The following is a 14,831-nucleotide window of genomic DNA, read 5'->3' as shown; positions in this document are numbered from 1 at the left end:
TTTCAATTTGGGTCACAAAAATCAAGGAGTATGTTACCATAGTAAATTAATGCAGACTATCAGTACGGATTTTAATATTATACTAATAACGGATTCGTGACAAATGTAAAACTTGACGAATTTCCATCTCATGAAACGTAATTTGGCATAGGCGTGAATAATAGGCAATTAAAATAAGGACGATAAGATATAAGCCAAGTGCTTCTTTGTCTTTTACTCGGGCGCTTTGGTATACACAAGGTGGACCCCTCACACGAGTAGATACGTTATACATTCAAAACACGAACCAGCACACACACACACATTCTAAAACACAAGGAGGAGTCAAACACCACGGTCCTTGGGCATCTCACACTCATCAAAGAAAAAGGTGGTGGGGAAGGACAACAACGTGCGTGGGAGACACACAACAGTCGACAACAGTGGTGGCTGGGGGGGGTTTGAGTGCAGATCATGTGAAACATAAGAAGACTCACGTTCAAGGTGCGGATGACATCCATCACCCTCTTCAAACGGGACGCTTTCGAGTTCGGGTCGTGGGACGGAGACACACTCTGGGCCGCAGAAGTGCGACGTCCGTCGGTCGGGAAAAATAAATGTATTTAGACCGTCGAAGGGGACGAAGTAGGAGACGAGAACGATACACAAGGCGTGCAGGCCGCACCACCGCAACCGAAGGAGCCGGGAGAGGAGAAACAGTTTGGCGACGATCGGAAACAGAACGGAAGAGAGAAAGAGAGGGGGAGAGAGAAAGGGAGAAAAGTACAAGTTGAGCCAAACCAATTAAACGCAGTCGAACTCGCGGGAGTAGATAAAAATCGGTTATTTTTTTTTACTACTCATGTCGGGGAGTTTTTCGGGGAAGGATTATGGGTGACTCAACCGCATTACACTGGAGGGCTAGAAAAAAAAACTCTGCGGGAAAACTTGGTAGGCTAATAGAGTGATTACTGACAAATTAGGTCATTTTCATCACTACCGCGTCCGATTATTAAGGAAAGGCAGAGAGAAAACTAGCGACGACATTACTCAACTTTCAACGCACCGTGCGGCTATAACGTGTCACTTCTGACAGAATATCCGCACCCCTAAATAGCTCTACTCACAGCGACCAAGTGTGGGTCGGGAACCACTGAAATTTCGTCGCGACTGTCGGGATGCGAACCCTGAGCTTCATGATGGGAATGTAATGCTCTCGAAAACCCGATCACCAAGCTGCAGAGATCAAAATGAACACAAAAACTTACTACGATACACAATTTAGTGCGGAAAAAACCCACAATGGTCGTGGAAGCCGCTACACTCCAATACGCCGGTCAGGAATTTTGTTTTGGAGAGAGAACAAAGACTATACACTGGGCTGGAGTCAGGGAAAGGTCTGAACGTGGGCACGGAATTGCAGAAGGTAAACAAGCACAGCCGAGCTAAATCCACGATGGACCGAGAAGACTTCCCTCTCTGCTATGCAGGGCCGGGAAGTCTTCTGGAGAAAGACCGGGGCTACACTGGGCGAGACTGGGCAAGGCTTGTATGCGGGGAAGCTGGGGTGCGGGAATTAAGGGGAGGAGGAACGAACACTTTTTTTTCCCTCCAGTCTCTCTCTCACATGGACCCGCGCGACACAGATCACGACGCCAACTCACCCAGAAAGGGGTCATGCCGAAGACGCCGCAATGATACGCGGACGCCGCATGAACCGAGCGAAGACAACGACGGACTGGTGGAAAGAAAGCGGAGGAAAAGAAGAGCAGGATAGGGTGGGGAGGAGGAAGTTTTAGAAGTATTAGGAGAGGGTTAAGGAGGAGAAGAGTTGGAGATGGGTGAGAAGGAGGAAGTGGTGTGAGACATGCGGTAAGGCTCCGTCGACACTAAAGGCTCAAGATCGACTGGCTGGCTGCGACGGTGGTGGGTTGGGAGCAGCAGGATCGTGGAGGGGACTGTTTTGCGGTACGGTGCTTTGGGGGGTAGGCATGGGTCCCGTCCACCACCAGGTGGGGCGGTGGAGTCGGCGGGAGTGGGGGCGTGTCCGTTGGGCGGGGGGGGCGGAGGGGGGCAGAGAAAGAAAAAAGGGGGCATGTAAAGCGAAGTGAGAGAGGCGGGAAGTGTGGAGGGAGGAGAGAGTTCGGTGACGTACTTTTCAGACACGTGCGCCCAAGGATGCGATGGTGCACTTGAAGGCGATGCGATCGGCATGGGCCTAATGGACGATTCCCACCTCCTCCTCCGCAGGGGGGAGAGTTCGAACGGAGCGAGGTTATGCCGATTGGTGGATTTAAAACGATCAATATTTTACCGAGTGGAATATTGAAACCGATTGAGATAATTCCGAGCGGTTTTTTTTGCAGAAATTATGTTTGACCCGATCGAGGTAACGCCGATTGGTTAGTTTGAAACGATCGTTCCATTAATGTGTTTGTACTAACCTACATTTTACCGAGAGGAAATTAAAACCGATCGAGATGATTTCGAGTAATGCTTACTGCAGCAGTTACTCCAAATCATACTTGAACCGATCCAGTTTATACCGATTGGTGTGTTTGAAACAACAGAGGTTGTTCCCATCAGTGTGTTTGTACTGATCACATCTTATCGAGTTGAATGTATCACCGATCGAGATGATTTCGAGCATAACCTATTACAGAAATTACCCCTAGTCGTGCTTTTAACACACATAACACAGAATTATGCTCAAACCGATCGAAGTTATCCCGATTGGTACGTTTGAACCGATCAATATTATTCCGAGAGGTGTACATCAACCGATGGAGATAATTCCGATACGTGCTTCAGGTAGACGTAAACCGAATGGTGTTTTAAGCGATCACAATTATTCCATCGGCCCTGATGACGATAGAAAAGGATTCTATCGAAACGTCGGCAGCGATGGAGATGGAGCTCACCCGGATGGAAACCCGAGAAGAATTCACCGCCATTCCGAGAGGTGTTTTACTAGCGATTGCAATAATCTATTTGGTGTGATTTATTCGAACCGAAGCAGATAATAATATGTAGCGTATCCCATAGCTATTACTCCAAATTGTGTGGACCGATCGATGACGTTCGGGATGGTGTGTTTGCACCGATCAACATTTTATCGAACGGTGCGTTTGAACCGGTTGAAATAACTTCGAAGGGAGTTTTTGAGCACACACTTATAGCACTGGTGGCTGAGTCAAACAAGATTACTCCGAGTGGTGCACACATTCAACATTTTAGGCGAGATGTGATTGAAGATGGTGAAAGAATAATTTTAGACAACAACAGAGTCATGTCACTTTTTTTACTTGAGATACAATGTGATGATGCTCTTCCCTTAAAAAGAGTATGCAACAAAAACAAAAGATGAGGTTACTGAGTAATAGAGATCATTTCAAGTAGTATGTTTGAACCTCTACAAGTTATTCTCAGTATTTTCTTTGAACCGATTAAAGTTACCCCGAGCACAGTGTTTGAATCGACGAGGATTATTGACTGCGGTGAGTTTGAATCGTTCGAAAGGGAGGTTATTCTGCGGAACTACTATTCTTACTTGGACATCATGAGAAAAATAACTTCAGTTAAGTTGATATTACCTAAGCAAGCAAACTTTCGGAAGACATATTTGTCATCTGAGACGGCAAATTATACCAGTATAAAAATGCCAGTTTTTGGTAGAACTTCCTGACGTACTTGACAGTTTGAAAAAAGCAAATAACGAATAAAATTATACCATTGCTCACTTAAATGCGCGACAAAGAATACATCACAGCAAGTTAATCGTAGGACTAAATCAACAAGGCAATTTCTTTTACGATGGAACTCAGACGACCAAATGGCACAAGTAATGGCGAATCCCTCGATCAGAGACTGCATTGCAAATTCCAAATACTGGCTTCTCATCTCGAAGGCCCGGTGGCAATCATTAGATCATCGAATATATTTTAGTGCAAATTAAGGCACACAGAATGTAGCAATTGAAAGATCGTAAAGATAATCGTTTATGAATCGCATATGCTCCTTGACAAGCACACGGATCTCTCCTTGGGTGCTCCGCCAGAGCCCATAAAAAGCAGAGATAAGTCCGTCGACAGAGTAGGTCAACCGCAGTCCTTTCAGTGTGTTAACTTAAGAGTAAGATAATATCGCTCCCGAGTTCCTCTCCATTCCTCAGAAAATCCTTTCCCTGACATCTTACCCATCAAGACCTTGCATAAGATGTTCAATCAACAGTAAAACGTATAGACAGTGAAATCAATAAACTTGATTGTTTCTGGCTTTACTTTGTGAAAATCCATTCTTTATAATAAAACGTTATTGTACTTTTCCACACGATTTAATTAATACGACCGGTTTCGTCGCAGAGGCGACATCATCAGGTACAGAATCCGTTATAATAACAGTTATTTTGTTCTTGTTTATCTGGTTGCTATTACGTTGGTAGGGGAGGGTTGCGTTGGGGTTGGAGCGTCACTCAGCTTCAGGGGAATCTCCAAGAGCGGGGAATAGTTTACAAAAATATTTTCATTTGCTAAAATTCCATTTTTTATATGCTTCCTTATCTCCAACTCCTCCAAGCAGTCCATCCTTCTTCCCTTTCCCTCAAGGTGGAGAATTTCCGGAACAAAATTGCTCCTGTGGTCACTCATTGCTAAATTCACTTAAATTTATTTGCTTAATTTGTGAGTTAGAAAAATCGCATTTTGCGAAACATCTATGGGAGAGTGACCACAGGAGCAATTTTGTTCCGGAAATTCTCCACCTTGAGGGAAAGGGAAGAAGGATGGACTGCTTGGAGGAGTTGGAGATAAGGAAGCATATAAAAAAAATGGAATTTTAGCAAATAAAAATATTTTTGTAAACTATTCCCCGCTCTTGGAGATTCCCCTGAAGCTGAGTGACGCTCCAACCCCAACGCAACCCTCCCCTACCAACGTAATAGCAACCAGATAAACAAGAACAAAAAATAACTGTTATTATAACGGATTCTGTACCTGATGATGTCGCCTCTGCGACGAAACCGGTCGTATTAATTAAATCGTGTGGAAAAGTACAATAACGTTTTATTATTAAGTGAAATCAATGTTTTCATAACCAATCCAACAGTTTATTCTAAATTTCCTTGGCTTAATTTTCCAATTTTAAGTTCGAATGGATTTATAGCAAGCATTTAAAGAGTAACATACATTTGGCAAACTTTTAATTCATATTATAAAGATTAACGAGCGCCTCTGACACTAATGTGATGCGTAATTGAACTCTGATAATATCACCGTAGCAGATAACTATAAGATTATCGATCAAATAAATATTTAATCGCAAGAACTTTCATAACGGTAGTGAAACATCGATACTTGAAGACTGTAACGTAAAAAACCACATGGGCGCGAACTAGGAGTAAATATGTTGGAAAAGACTGACATTATAACTCATAACTCAACATAATAAAGCAACTGGGAAATGTTAATATAATAATACGTTAAAATAACGCAGCACTCCCTCTCGGCCGGTCAGTACTCGTTTATAACTCACGTTATCATCTACAAAATTCGTGGAGTAGTTTCCAATCTGACCTAAACATATGCCAATATTTGTCTGTATCTCAATTATAAAAATTTACACGCAAAAATGCGGTGAAACGTTTTTAAATTTTTGATACAGCATATTATACGCTGAAAAAAGTATATTATCCATACAATGATAATGTAAAGAGGATGTTTGTTGCCGAAGAATACTTCGTCGCGAGAAAGATCACATGAGTGAGAGTGATTGCTCGTCTAAAAAAATCATGTATATAATTTTGAAATTCTAAGAAATCAGAACTATTCGTGAGAGAATATGGATACAACATATTAAATCAACATCAACAAGTGAACAGGGTCAGCGCTACAATTCAAACAATGCTTTCGTCGAAAACAGCCAGTAATTTTCATAGGCAAGGTAAAGCCACATGAAGTGGGAAAGGGAATCACGTGGTTGGGCGTTCTCAATATAAATCTTGGTCGCATGCTCAGTAGCCAACAATTTCATCCGTATCCTCGACTAACAATAAGAGTTCAAAAGATACTCGCAATGGCAATCGGAGGTATACGGAGAAATTCGTGGAAAAAAACCACTCTCTGCGATGGCACATTTACCCTAACAGACCGACTCATGGGCGACTCCGGATTCGCGCGCCAAGCGATGCGGACGTAGAGGAGGAGGTTGAATGGGGCAAGAAGCGTCGACGACGGTAGCGTGAAGGACGCGCGCGAAGCAGTTCAAGCGCGACGACGCTGCACATGCATGGTGAACACATACTTCCTTCCTCATCTCTCTCTCTGCACAACGGTCAATGCGCACGCTTCGATCGAATGGGCCCACTTTCTTTTTTTTATTTCCCTCCCTCTATCTCGGGAAAGTGAGCGAGCACGAGTGCTCTGGTAGCCGCTTTTCTTGGAGCACCTAAACCACACATATCCCCTCTCCCCCACACACAGACACTCGTACCTACAAATCGCCTTGGCCTCCTTCGGGGTTTATTTGTGCACCTTGAAGGGACGGAGGGAAACACCTGAAGGTATAAGGAGCGACACAGTCGCGGCGATCCCCGACGACCATTGTCTCTCATAATGTGCTTTAAGATCTGCGACCTCATGACAGTGCTCCCGAGAAGCATTCGGAAAAGAATATGTATATATTAGGAGCGACTCCACGGAACTCCATCGGAACGCAAGCGGTTGTCGCAAAAAGATGTTTGGATCTCAATGAAAGTACCGATTGCGGTGATGTCTCGTCCTCAAAACTTCAAAGCCTGAGATTTAAACCACGACCTGCAGTTTTAAGCATCAGATATTGATTCATGTCTGAAGTCTGTGGTGGGTAGCCGGCGTTGTGTGGACTTCTTTTTGCCCCGTCAATACATGTAGCCCGAAAGATATTTTATTAATGACACAGTCAAAAATGAAAAGTGATAAAAGGATATTATACCCTAAAAGTTAAGCAGTAATCCACAAAAGTAAGTAAAAGAGTTTGGGAAAAGGCAACGATATATCTGGAGATGTAGGCTGTATAAATGTGTATACCACTGAGACATATGGAACGCAAAACAACGGAGTGTCATGGAAGAATTACTAAGTATGGATGGGAAATATAAGTCTTCAGCCACAGAGAAAATTAACCGGGAAAACGGAAGGTAGTCGAGGAATTCATTTGTAATAGTGCTCAAGTTAGAAAGAAAGTCTAAGTAATACATTCGCAACATGAAATACCAGAAAGACCAATAACGATGTAGGTAACAATAAACACCAAGGAACGTTCCAGAAATGAGCAGTAAATAACACAATGAATCAGGCTACTGAAGGTTTAACAAGATAAAACTGACTTAAGATTTTACTTAAAGGCTTGAGATACGTATCATTATAGAGAAAATATGGCAGGAGACGAAAGTCAAATCTCCCTCTCACACAGAAAGCCTTTGACATTACCATAATGCACTGCCACATCAAAATTATCCAACAACCGCCATTCTTTTCATCGTTCGAGATGCTCCATTTCATGCTTTTTACGAGCATACCATTGTGAAGCGGGGCGATGCAGAAGCGTCGACGGCTATTAATATTTGGCCATGATAGTACACATAAAACTTTATGAAATACGGCAGTAAGAACTACCGCAACTCAACTCACTGAAGAGTGCTCAGATGAGATGGATTCACCGAGGAATAATGTTCCATCATTTCAACTAGATCACGAGATAGAAAGCTAGTTCACCAGTGAATTTGGAGCACAAAACTGTTATAAGGGCACTAATGGCCTGATGAACCAAAAATGGAAACACCACTAATACCACAATACAAATGATGGTAAGATACAAAACCAGTCAGTAAGTATGAGCCTATAGATGGGATGCAGAGGTACAATTGATGCTGGGATACCTTAATGTCAGTTATTATCAAAAAATTAACATTCACATCTCAATATCGATAAATTTTAACCGTGAAATAGACAAAAATGAGGTCTGGTTTCACAAAATCTTGTCAAAAAAAACTATTGGATTTAATGCCTATCATTTTAAGCCATAATTCTCTGTTAGCTGAGAAGATGGCATGAGCCAAACTGTCAGCTCAATGATTACTTTCACTTGAACAAAAGTTATGTGCTCGGGTTATTTCATAAAAAAATTTACCAGAAATCATTAAGCCTCACTGACGACCTGACATAAGATTTTTAATCTTCTAACAGCAATAAACTTAGGCTGTAGCAGACAATTTTATTGGGTCCCGCAAAAGATTTTATATGATCAATTATTCATAAGTAGGTCATATTTGCCATCTATACGATAGAAGGGATACTTTATTCTCAATTTTATATTTTAAAATAATATCAACGATCATCTACAGCAATAAACCCATTTGTTATGAATATTTTAGCCAGTATGCAACTTGCAAAATAAAATTGTTCCTTCTTATGTAAGATATTTGAAAATAGGTCGAACAGAGCTCAATATCTTATTTTAAATTTTAAAGTTATTTTTGGTCGATAACAGAAGAAGATTCCGTGATAATCAAGTTTTGCGTGTAAACTATAGTTACAAAAAAACCATTAAAGGACAACTGTATAAAGGATACACTCGGATATTGATTATTTCCTAATATTGAAAACATATGATACAAGGGATGAAAAACTGCACGAGATTATAAAATTAAACTTATTATTTCTGCATAAAATTTACTTTGCAGTCAGGTTGGATGAACGTTTATGACTGGTCTTACTTCCACTCCCGGCCTTTACATTTACTTCTTTACTGTAATAAAATATATTTTATCTTTATGATTCAAGTGTTTCCACTATTCTACGGTATATCTGCTCCTTCATACATCGCTGTTTATCTTAAATATTACATTTTATTAGTCACATATCACCTTTAGCTTCCTTTTTCAGCTGCCTGGCTCTAACTGCTTTGAATTTTCAATGCATTACCTCTTTTCATCAAATTTCATTCGTATTTCCTTAATTATTATACTTATATTCATTCAATCATATTAGCACATACAAAATTAATTTAGCGCCTTTGCCTTACTTTTTGTAACAAGATTAATTGCTGACTGAGCGAGCTCCTTAAACGTGGCAACTACCAACGATCCGTTTATAATTCCATCCAAGGAACTTCAGATGGCCTCAGTCAGCATGAATCAATGACTGGAGGAGGATGCGAGTCTTCTCGCGACTCAGCAGGCTGCTGCTGCTTCTTAATTACCCCGGTTAATCAAACCGGCGGGGATGGACTGATAAGGACAGACAGCCTATTCAAAACGCTACATCGCTGGCCTCCGCCGAAGTGGGCGTGGTGCCGGAGCATAAAGGACATCAATCATTGAGGTAGATAAGCCAGTAAACAGGAAACGATGTTATCCCCGGGGTGTTAATTACTTGCCAAGCTTGGAGAAAAATTAAAGGACTGGTTGTAATAAAAGGTGACACAAACTGAGGGCCGTCTGGTGACTCGCGGAGGCGAAACGGTGGGGTGACGTTTTTATCTTCCACAAATTGCCAGGATTAAATGACTTTTAAACATTCATAAAGAAATTTGATATCCATTCAGGACCAACCATTCATACCGCTCGAGCGACGCAGACATCATGGTGACACCCTCTACATGAAACACGATAAAATAACAAATTTTGCAGGGGCTATTTTGGCAGAGGAGTCACTCGAATGACTAAGAGTATTGATATCGTGTTTCATCAAGATTCGTCTGATGTCAAAGGGATTTCATAGCACCTCATTAGAACAAGACAAAAATAAAAAAGATAGTTCTTGAGGAGACATTTTTTGTAGAAACTTCACTATTTTCAAGAATTTAACGGTAGCGAAACTGAGAGGATAGGAGCTATAATTCGGTAAATTTCAATGAAAACAGTCTTCAATATTTCCAATTCCAACAAGGGGAAAAATGCCTACATAAATTAACTTTTTCCACAAATATACACACAAAAACTGATGCCTCTATTCCTCAGCAGTCGTTTTAACAGAAGGGGCAGGCAGATCAATATGGGCCCGTCAAGAATGTCAGGACAAGACAGAGTTGGAAAGGACAGTGAAGGGAGACACGACAGACGTAAAGATGAGGAAAAGAAAAATAACAGGCTTGTTAGGCGGTTCAATAAATAGAGGTTCTCTTCAAAGCGCATGTAAACTAACGATACAATAGCGAATCTTCGGCAAACATTGATAGCGATATTTCAGTTACTGAATTGTCGTAACTGCCAACGACCTTTATCAAGAAATGATAGCATAAAATATTGCGACATAAGATGACTAGTTCCTATTAAAATTCGATGATCACTGCGATCATCCACCATCGATTATCGCAAACCATTAACTATCGGAAACAATTGATATTAAATTCGACTATATGATGGAAATAAAAATAAAATTTGAAGCTAGAAACAAGAAGTAATATACCATTTCAAAAGCATGTTTACATTAGCACAGAGGCAGTTAACTTACACGCTGATGACAATTGAAACTACAGGAGCTGTAAGAAAGGTCACGATACGAAGGATACAGATGACAAAAAATGTTTCCAAAACGTTGAAGTTGTTTGCCGAGGGGAGAGCAAAAGGGAAGAGAAAAAAAAATGAGCCTTTGTGATGCTGACTTGGCGAATGCGACATCAGCGTAGATGGGGACGAACATGCCAGACCAAGGGTATGGAGAGGTGAAGAAGGGGTCAAAAGACTGGAGGAGGAGGAAGCCAAGACGGACGCAATACGCTTCCTCGACGGTGCGATTAATCGAAACCATCACCGGTTGTTTGGCCATAGGTGCTGTAAATGGCGACTATCGATATCTAGCCATCGATCCCAAGTTTTCCAATTTTCGATACTTGTTATTCACGATCGGAATGCTACAGAAAAACATGGTAATTGGTGCTCCTGGATGGCCGACAGCAATGGAAAATTGCAATCACTCTACAATAGATGGCTAGTGACATTAGGTCATTATAAAAAATAGGACATGAGAGACAGGAATAGATTATTTTTCTCCTGATAGCTGATAACTCTGACGAGTCAAAACAAAACAGTAAGAACACGAGACAAGACATCACTGATTCTAACAATAGACACATAAAGGAAATTGAATAATCTCAAAAACCTTGCACCCATCACAGCAGTCCCACATTGTCACCACCATTAACCTACGATGTTTAACTGAAAATCATACATAACAACAGACTAATTAGACAGTTGACCAGCATCAACATCCATTTGATATTTGAAAATTCAAAATTTGACAATTTTATGATCGTCATTGAATAAGCGGAGTATAGTACTAAGTACATTGTGCTATTAATCAGAGGAAGCAGGGTTAGAATCTGGGTGAAGCCTTGTCCTCAGACAAAATCCTCGCGATACGATGTGCCCCACGAATGGTTACTGGCCTCAAACCATGAATATACCAAAGTCACAGGCCAATCAAGGTTTAGTCCGTGGTCAACCTTAACCTCACCTAGTAAAACGAACCCATTTTGAAGGTAAAATCACTCAACGCTCGTTTTTAGCGTGGTAAAATTTTTTTTAGTAAGATAACCGAATATTTTAAGTATTATTCTATTTAATGGCAATGAAGTAACTAACCCACTCCCTCTAGATGCCAAAGACTCTAGACGTGGCTCGCAGAGTTATATGTGGATGCAGATATGAGAAATTTTGCTTTGCTGAACACCTAAAACTCTTACGTATCAGTCACGCCTGTATGTTACGTCATGATATAGTTACCATAAAGTGAGTACATGGAATAAGTGTATATATATTTTATATAGGCTTTGAACAGTATATTTATTATATACTATAAGCGTAAATATACTTTATACACTTATTGCCGGCCCTCATTCAGTAGGAGTGCATCAATATCAAGTCATTTCATCGTTGACAGTCGAATGTGGAAGTCGCCATCGAACAAACCCATGAAGTGGAGGAAGAGGAAATAGGGATAGGGCGGAAGAGGCCGAGGAGTGCTGGGAAGAGTCCATTTCGGGGAAGCGGGAGCAATTAGAGGCACTTAAGACCTTCCTTTGGCCTCTGCTGCAGCCTCGACACATAAATTCACAAAGCTCGCTCCAACTCCAGAGAGAGAGAGAGAGTGGGGGAAGGTGCCTTGTCGCTTTGCGGGACGATGAAGCAGCCGTCCCAGCCATCTCCCTGCACCACCTCGGGTCGAGTTCTCCCGGAGCAATTTCCTTCACAAGGATGGCCCATTTCTAGAATGAATCCAACGGCTGATTCGCAAGGGACATCTTTGGGTCAACTAAACTAAACTTTGTACGCTGCTCTTAAATATAAATAAATACATTCGCTCTGTACCTCATTTTTCAATAGGTGCACTTTATTATCTTGAACTGATTTACTCCATGAAAGGACGACCTGTGCGAATCATACCTTTAAAAACTATTTTTTCATGATCCCATATCAACAGATGCCCTGCAGATAACAAAGTTGAAATCCGGGATCAAAACGCAACATTTACCCTTTCCAAGATTTGGTATTACACATCATTGCACCCATATGTTGTTTGACTAGTAACCACTAATTGCGGGGGTATGTCTGAATTAACCAAACTTAAGGATAAAATCTTTATATTGATGAAAGTACAATCCTTTTACTACTGAATTTAACATTCAATAATGAAGCACTACATTTCGAATGAATGGAAACCCTAACACAAGAAAACATAATTTGAGTCTATTTATATTCCCTTGGGAAATATTTTTTTTACGCTTACATTCATAGTCAGAAAAAGCAACGTAACGAAAAGTTATGCCGAGACATCATCAGGGAATATTAATTTAAACTAAAATACTTTAAAAGTTTTTTCTTTTCCTAAATTATTAGGAAATATTCAACAAACATTACAATGAAGAGGCGCAGGTTTTCTTTAATCTTTAGCTAGTTACACCAGATGAGAAACGCTTACGATGCTATCTCATTTGGATTAGGTAACAGATAACACGTTCACCATATCAGTTTACAGTAGAGGTCTCTAAGAAGTTTGAAGAGTCCTTAGTCCTCATATAATCCTTGATAAGGTAGAACACTTCCAATAGTACAAATACAATGAATTTATTACAATAGAGCGTAAAGAAGTTGGATTGATAAACAATAAGGTTCTCTATGAGCATGAGAAATGTGTCATTGATGAAGATAGCTTCACGTATGAAAAATACTACATAAAATTTTCGATGGTGACGAGGATTCGAAGGATTACCGTTCCTCAAATAAAAGAGCAACAAAAAGGTACTCAAAACTAGCTTCTAAAATCTAAAAGTTTACAATAAGTTAAAGCTTGATTTGCATCTTGTTACCAAGCAAACTTTGCACGACGATAGTGGATTACAAGCACACATTTCAGAATAGGAGTGAAGAAAGGAATCGCTTGCTATCAAAGGATGTAAAATAGATATCAATTCATGAAACCGCATTTGACAAATTAGGAAAGGTTGTAAGCTACGCATTTCAAAGTTTCCGATATTTTATATCGAGCAAGGCCTACTCCACTGAGCAAATAAATTAAATTGAAGCAATTTCTTGATTAAAATAGGTATTGCCCACCGTTTCATATCCACGGGACACATTCATGTGCTACCAGCAACTGAAGTTTTGGACTTCAGTAAAAATCACCACCAATATTTGAGAAAAATTATTTTTTGAACCCAAACACAATGTCTCTGCCTCTCCGATCAATTATCTTAACAGCAAATTTTCCTCAATATAACTTCAACGAAAGTTATTCCAGTAGAAAAAGTAAGCTTCAGCATTCATTCAAACGAAAATATTGACTCTATCGATCAGAAAAAAAATAATACATCGCTGAGTATTAAAAAATTGATTGTTTGGGAATATTGATCAGCCTCCAAACCTGGGAAATATTTCATCGTAACCTACAGTCACCAGATTTAACGACAGCTGCTTTGCTTATTTTTTTCTTAAAAAAAATCTCAGACCCAGTTTCAACCAAATAGGGCGGAAACCGTCATTGCCCAAGAAAGAAAGACGTTGGCCCCATAAATTTCAGCGGTATGAACTCCAATATTCATCGCAGTCTTTCTTCGAGTCCCAAAAAATAAAAAAAGCACGTGCGCTAGATTCGTGCTTAATGTTTCACAAGCCATATAGCAAGGACAACGGCATTCGGAAGAGAAATCCAGGGGAGTATATCGATGTCAGTCGTCTACACACAACTGGGACCACGATAAGCCTACACCCACTTCCACCGCTGATATTGTTTTCCAATCTCTGCCGCATAAAATAATAAAAATTTCATCGAGCCTCGTTTCCAATTAACTTTCAAGTAAAGGATCCGTATTTTGTTGCCTGCGTGTTACGTACAGAGCGGACGATACGGAAGCGATGCTCAACCCCTTCTATCTACTTGACCCCACGACCTTCACTCTCACACAGATTCAACCAGAAGGATGGTTTCCAACTTTTTGTACCATTATAAAAGTTTTTTTATCTGTTCTCATGGTTCCGTATATATTTTAATGCGTCGGTAGTTTTTCTTGCAGAATATTTTGCCAAAGTGATACAGTAATTCAATCCGAAAGTTAATTTGGACAGGTTAGGGTAGAGCATACACCGGAACAAGCCACAGGCATTTGAATTTCACACATTCAGGGAAGGTTCCTTTCCCTGAGCAACCCTACACTTCGAATGTTTCTATTGGGGGGTATGCGGATGTTTCAGCCAGACTTTTCGTTCAGTGGCCTCGGCCTCCACGAATGAATCTACCATGCGCCCCTTTAAAAATATATAATGCCGAAAAAGCGTAAGACGTTCAATAAATGGATGTTATTCCTGTAAATGTTAAATTTAA

At 40.6% G+C, this 14,831-nt stretch overlaps 1 protein-coding gene across 7 annotated transcripts in view; it reads right to left on the bottom strand.

Moving 5' to 3' along the window:
* Positions 1-14,831, bottom strand: part of LOC124157679 (trichohyalin) — a 443,734-nt gene that overhangs the window by 92,328 nt on the left and 336,575 nt on the right. The window contains exons 1-2 of one of the 7 annotated variants that reach the window (XM_046532616.1): positions 1,644-1,894; positions 477-554 (exon numbers count right to left, since the gene is read on the bottom strand). The exons of the other annotated variants lie outside the window; for them this stretch is intronic. Coding sequence (XP_046388572.1) covers positions 477-554; positions 1,644-1,658 — 93 coding nt within the window. The 5' untranslated portion in view covers positions 1,659-1,894. Of the gene's footprint in view, positions 1-476; positions 555-1,643; positions 1,895-14,831 lie in introns of those variants that run through there. 7 annotated transcript variants of the gene reach the window in all.

This window comes from Ischnura elegans, chromosome 4, assembly GCF_921293095.1.
Source record: "Ischnura elegans chromosome 4, ioIscEleg1.1, whole genome shotgun sequence".
NCBI classification, from domain to species: Eukaryota; Metazoa; Arthropoda; class Insecta; order Odonata; family Coenagrionidae; genus Ischnura; species Ischnura elegans.
Note: the sequence above shows the minus strand (reverse complement) of the source record. Positions and strands in the feature narration are given on the sequence as shown.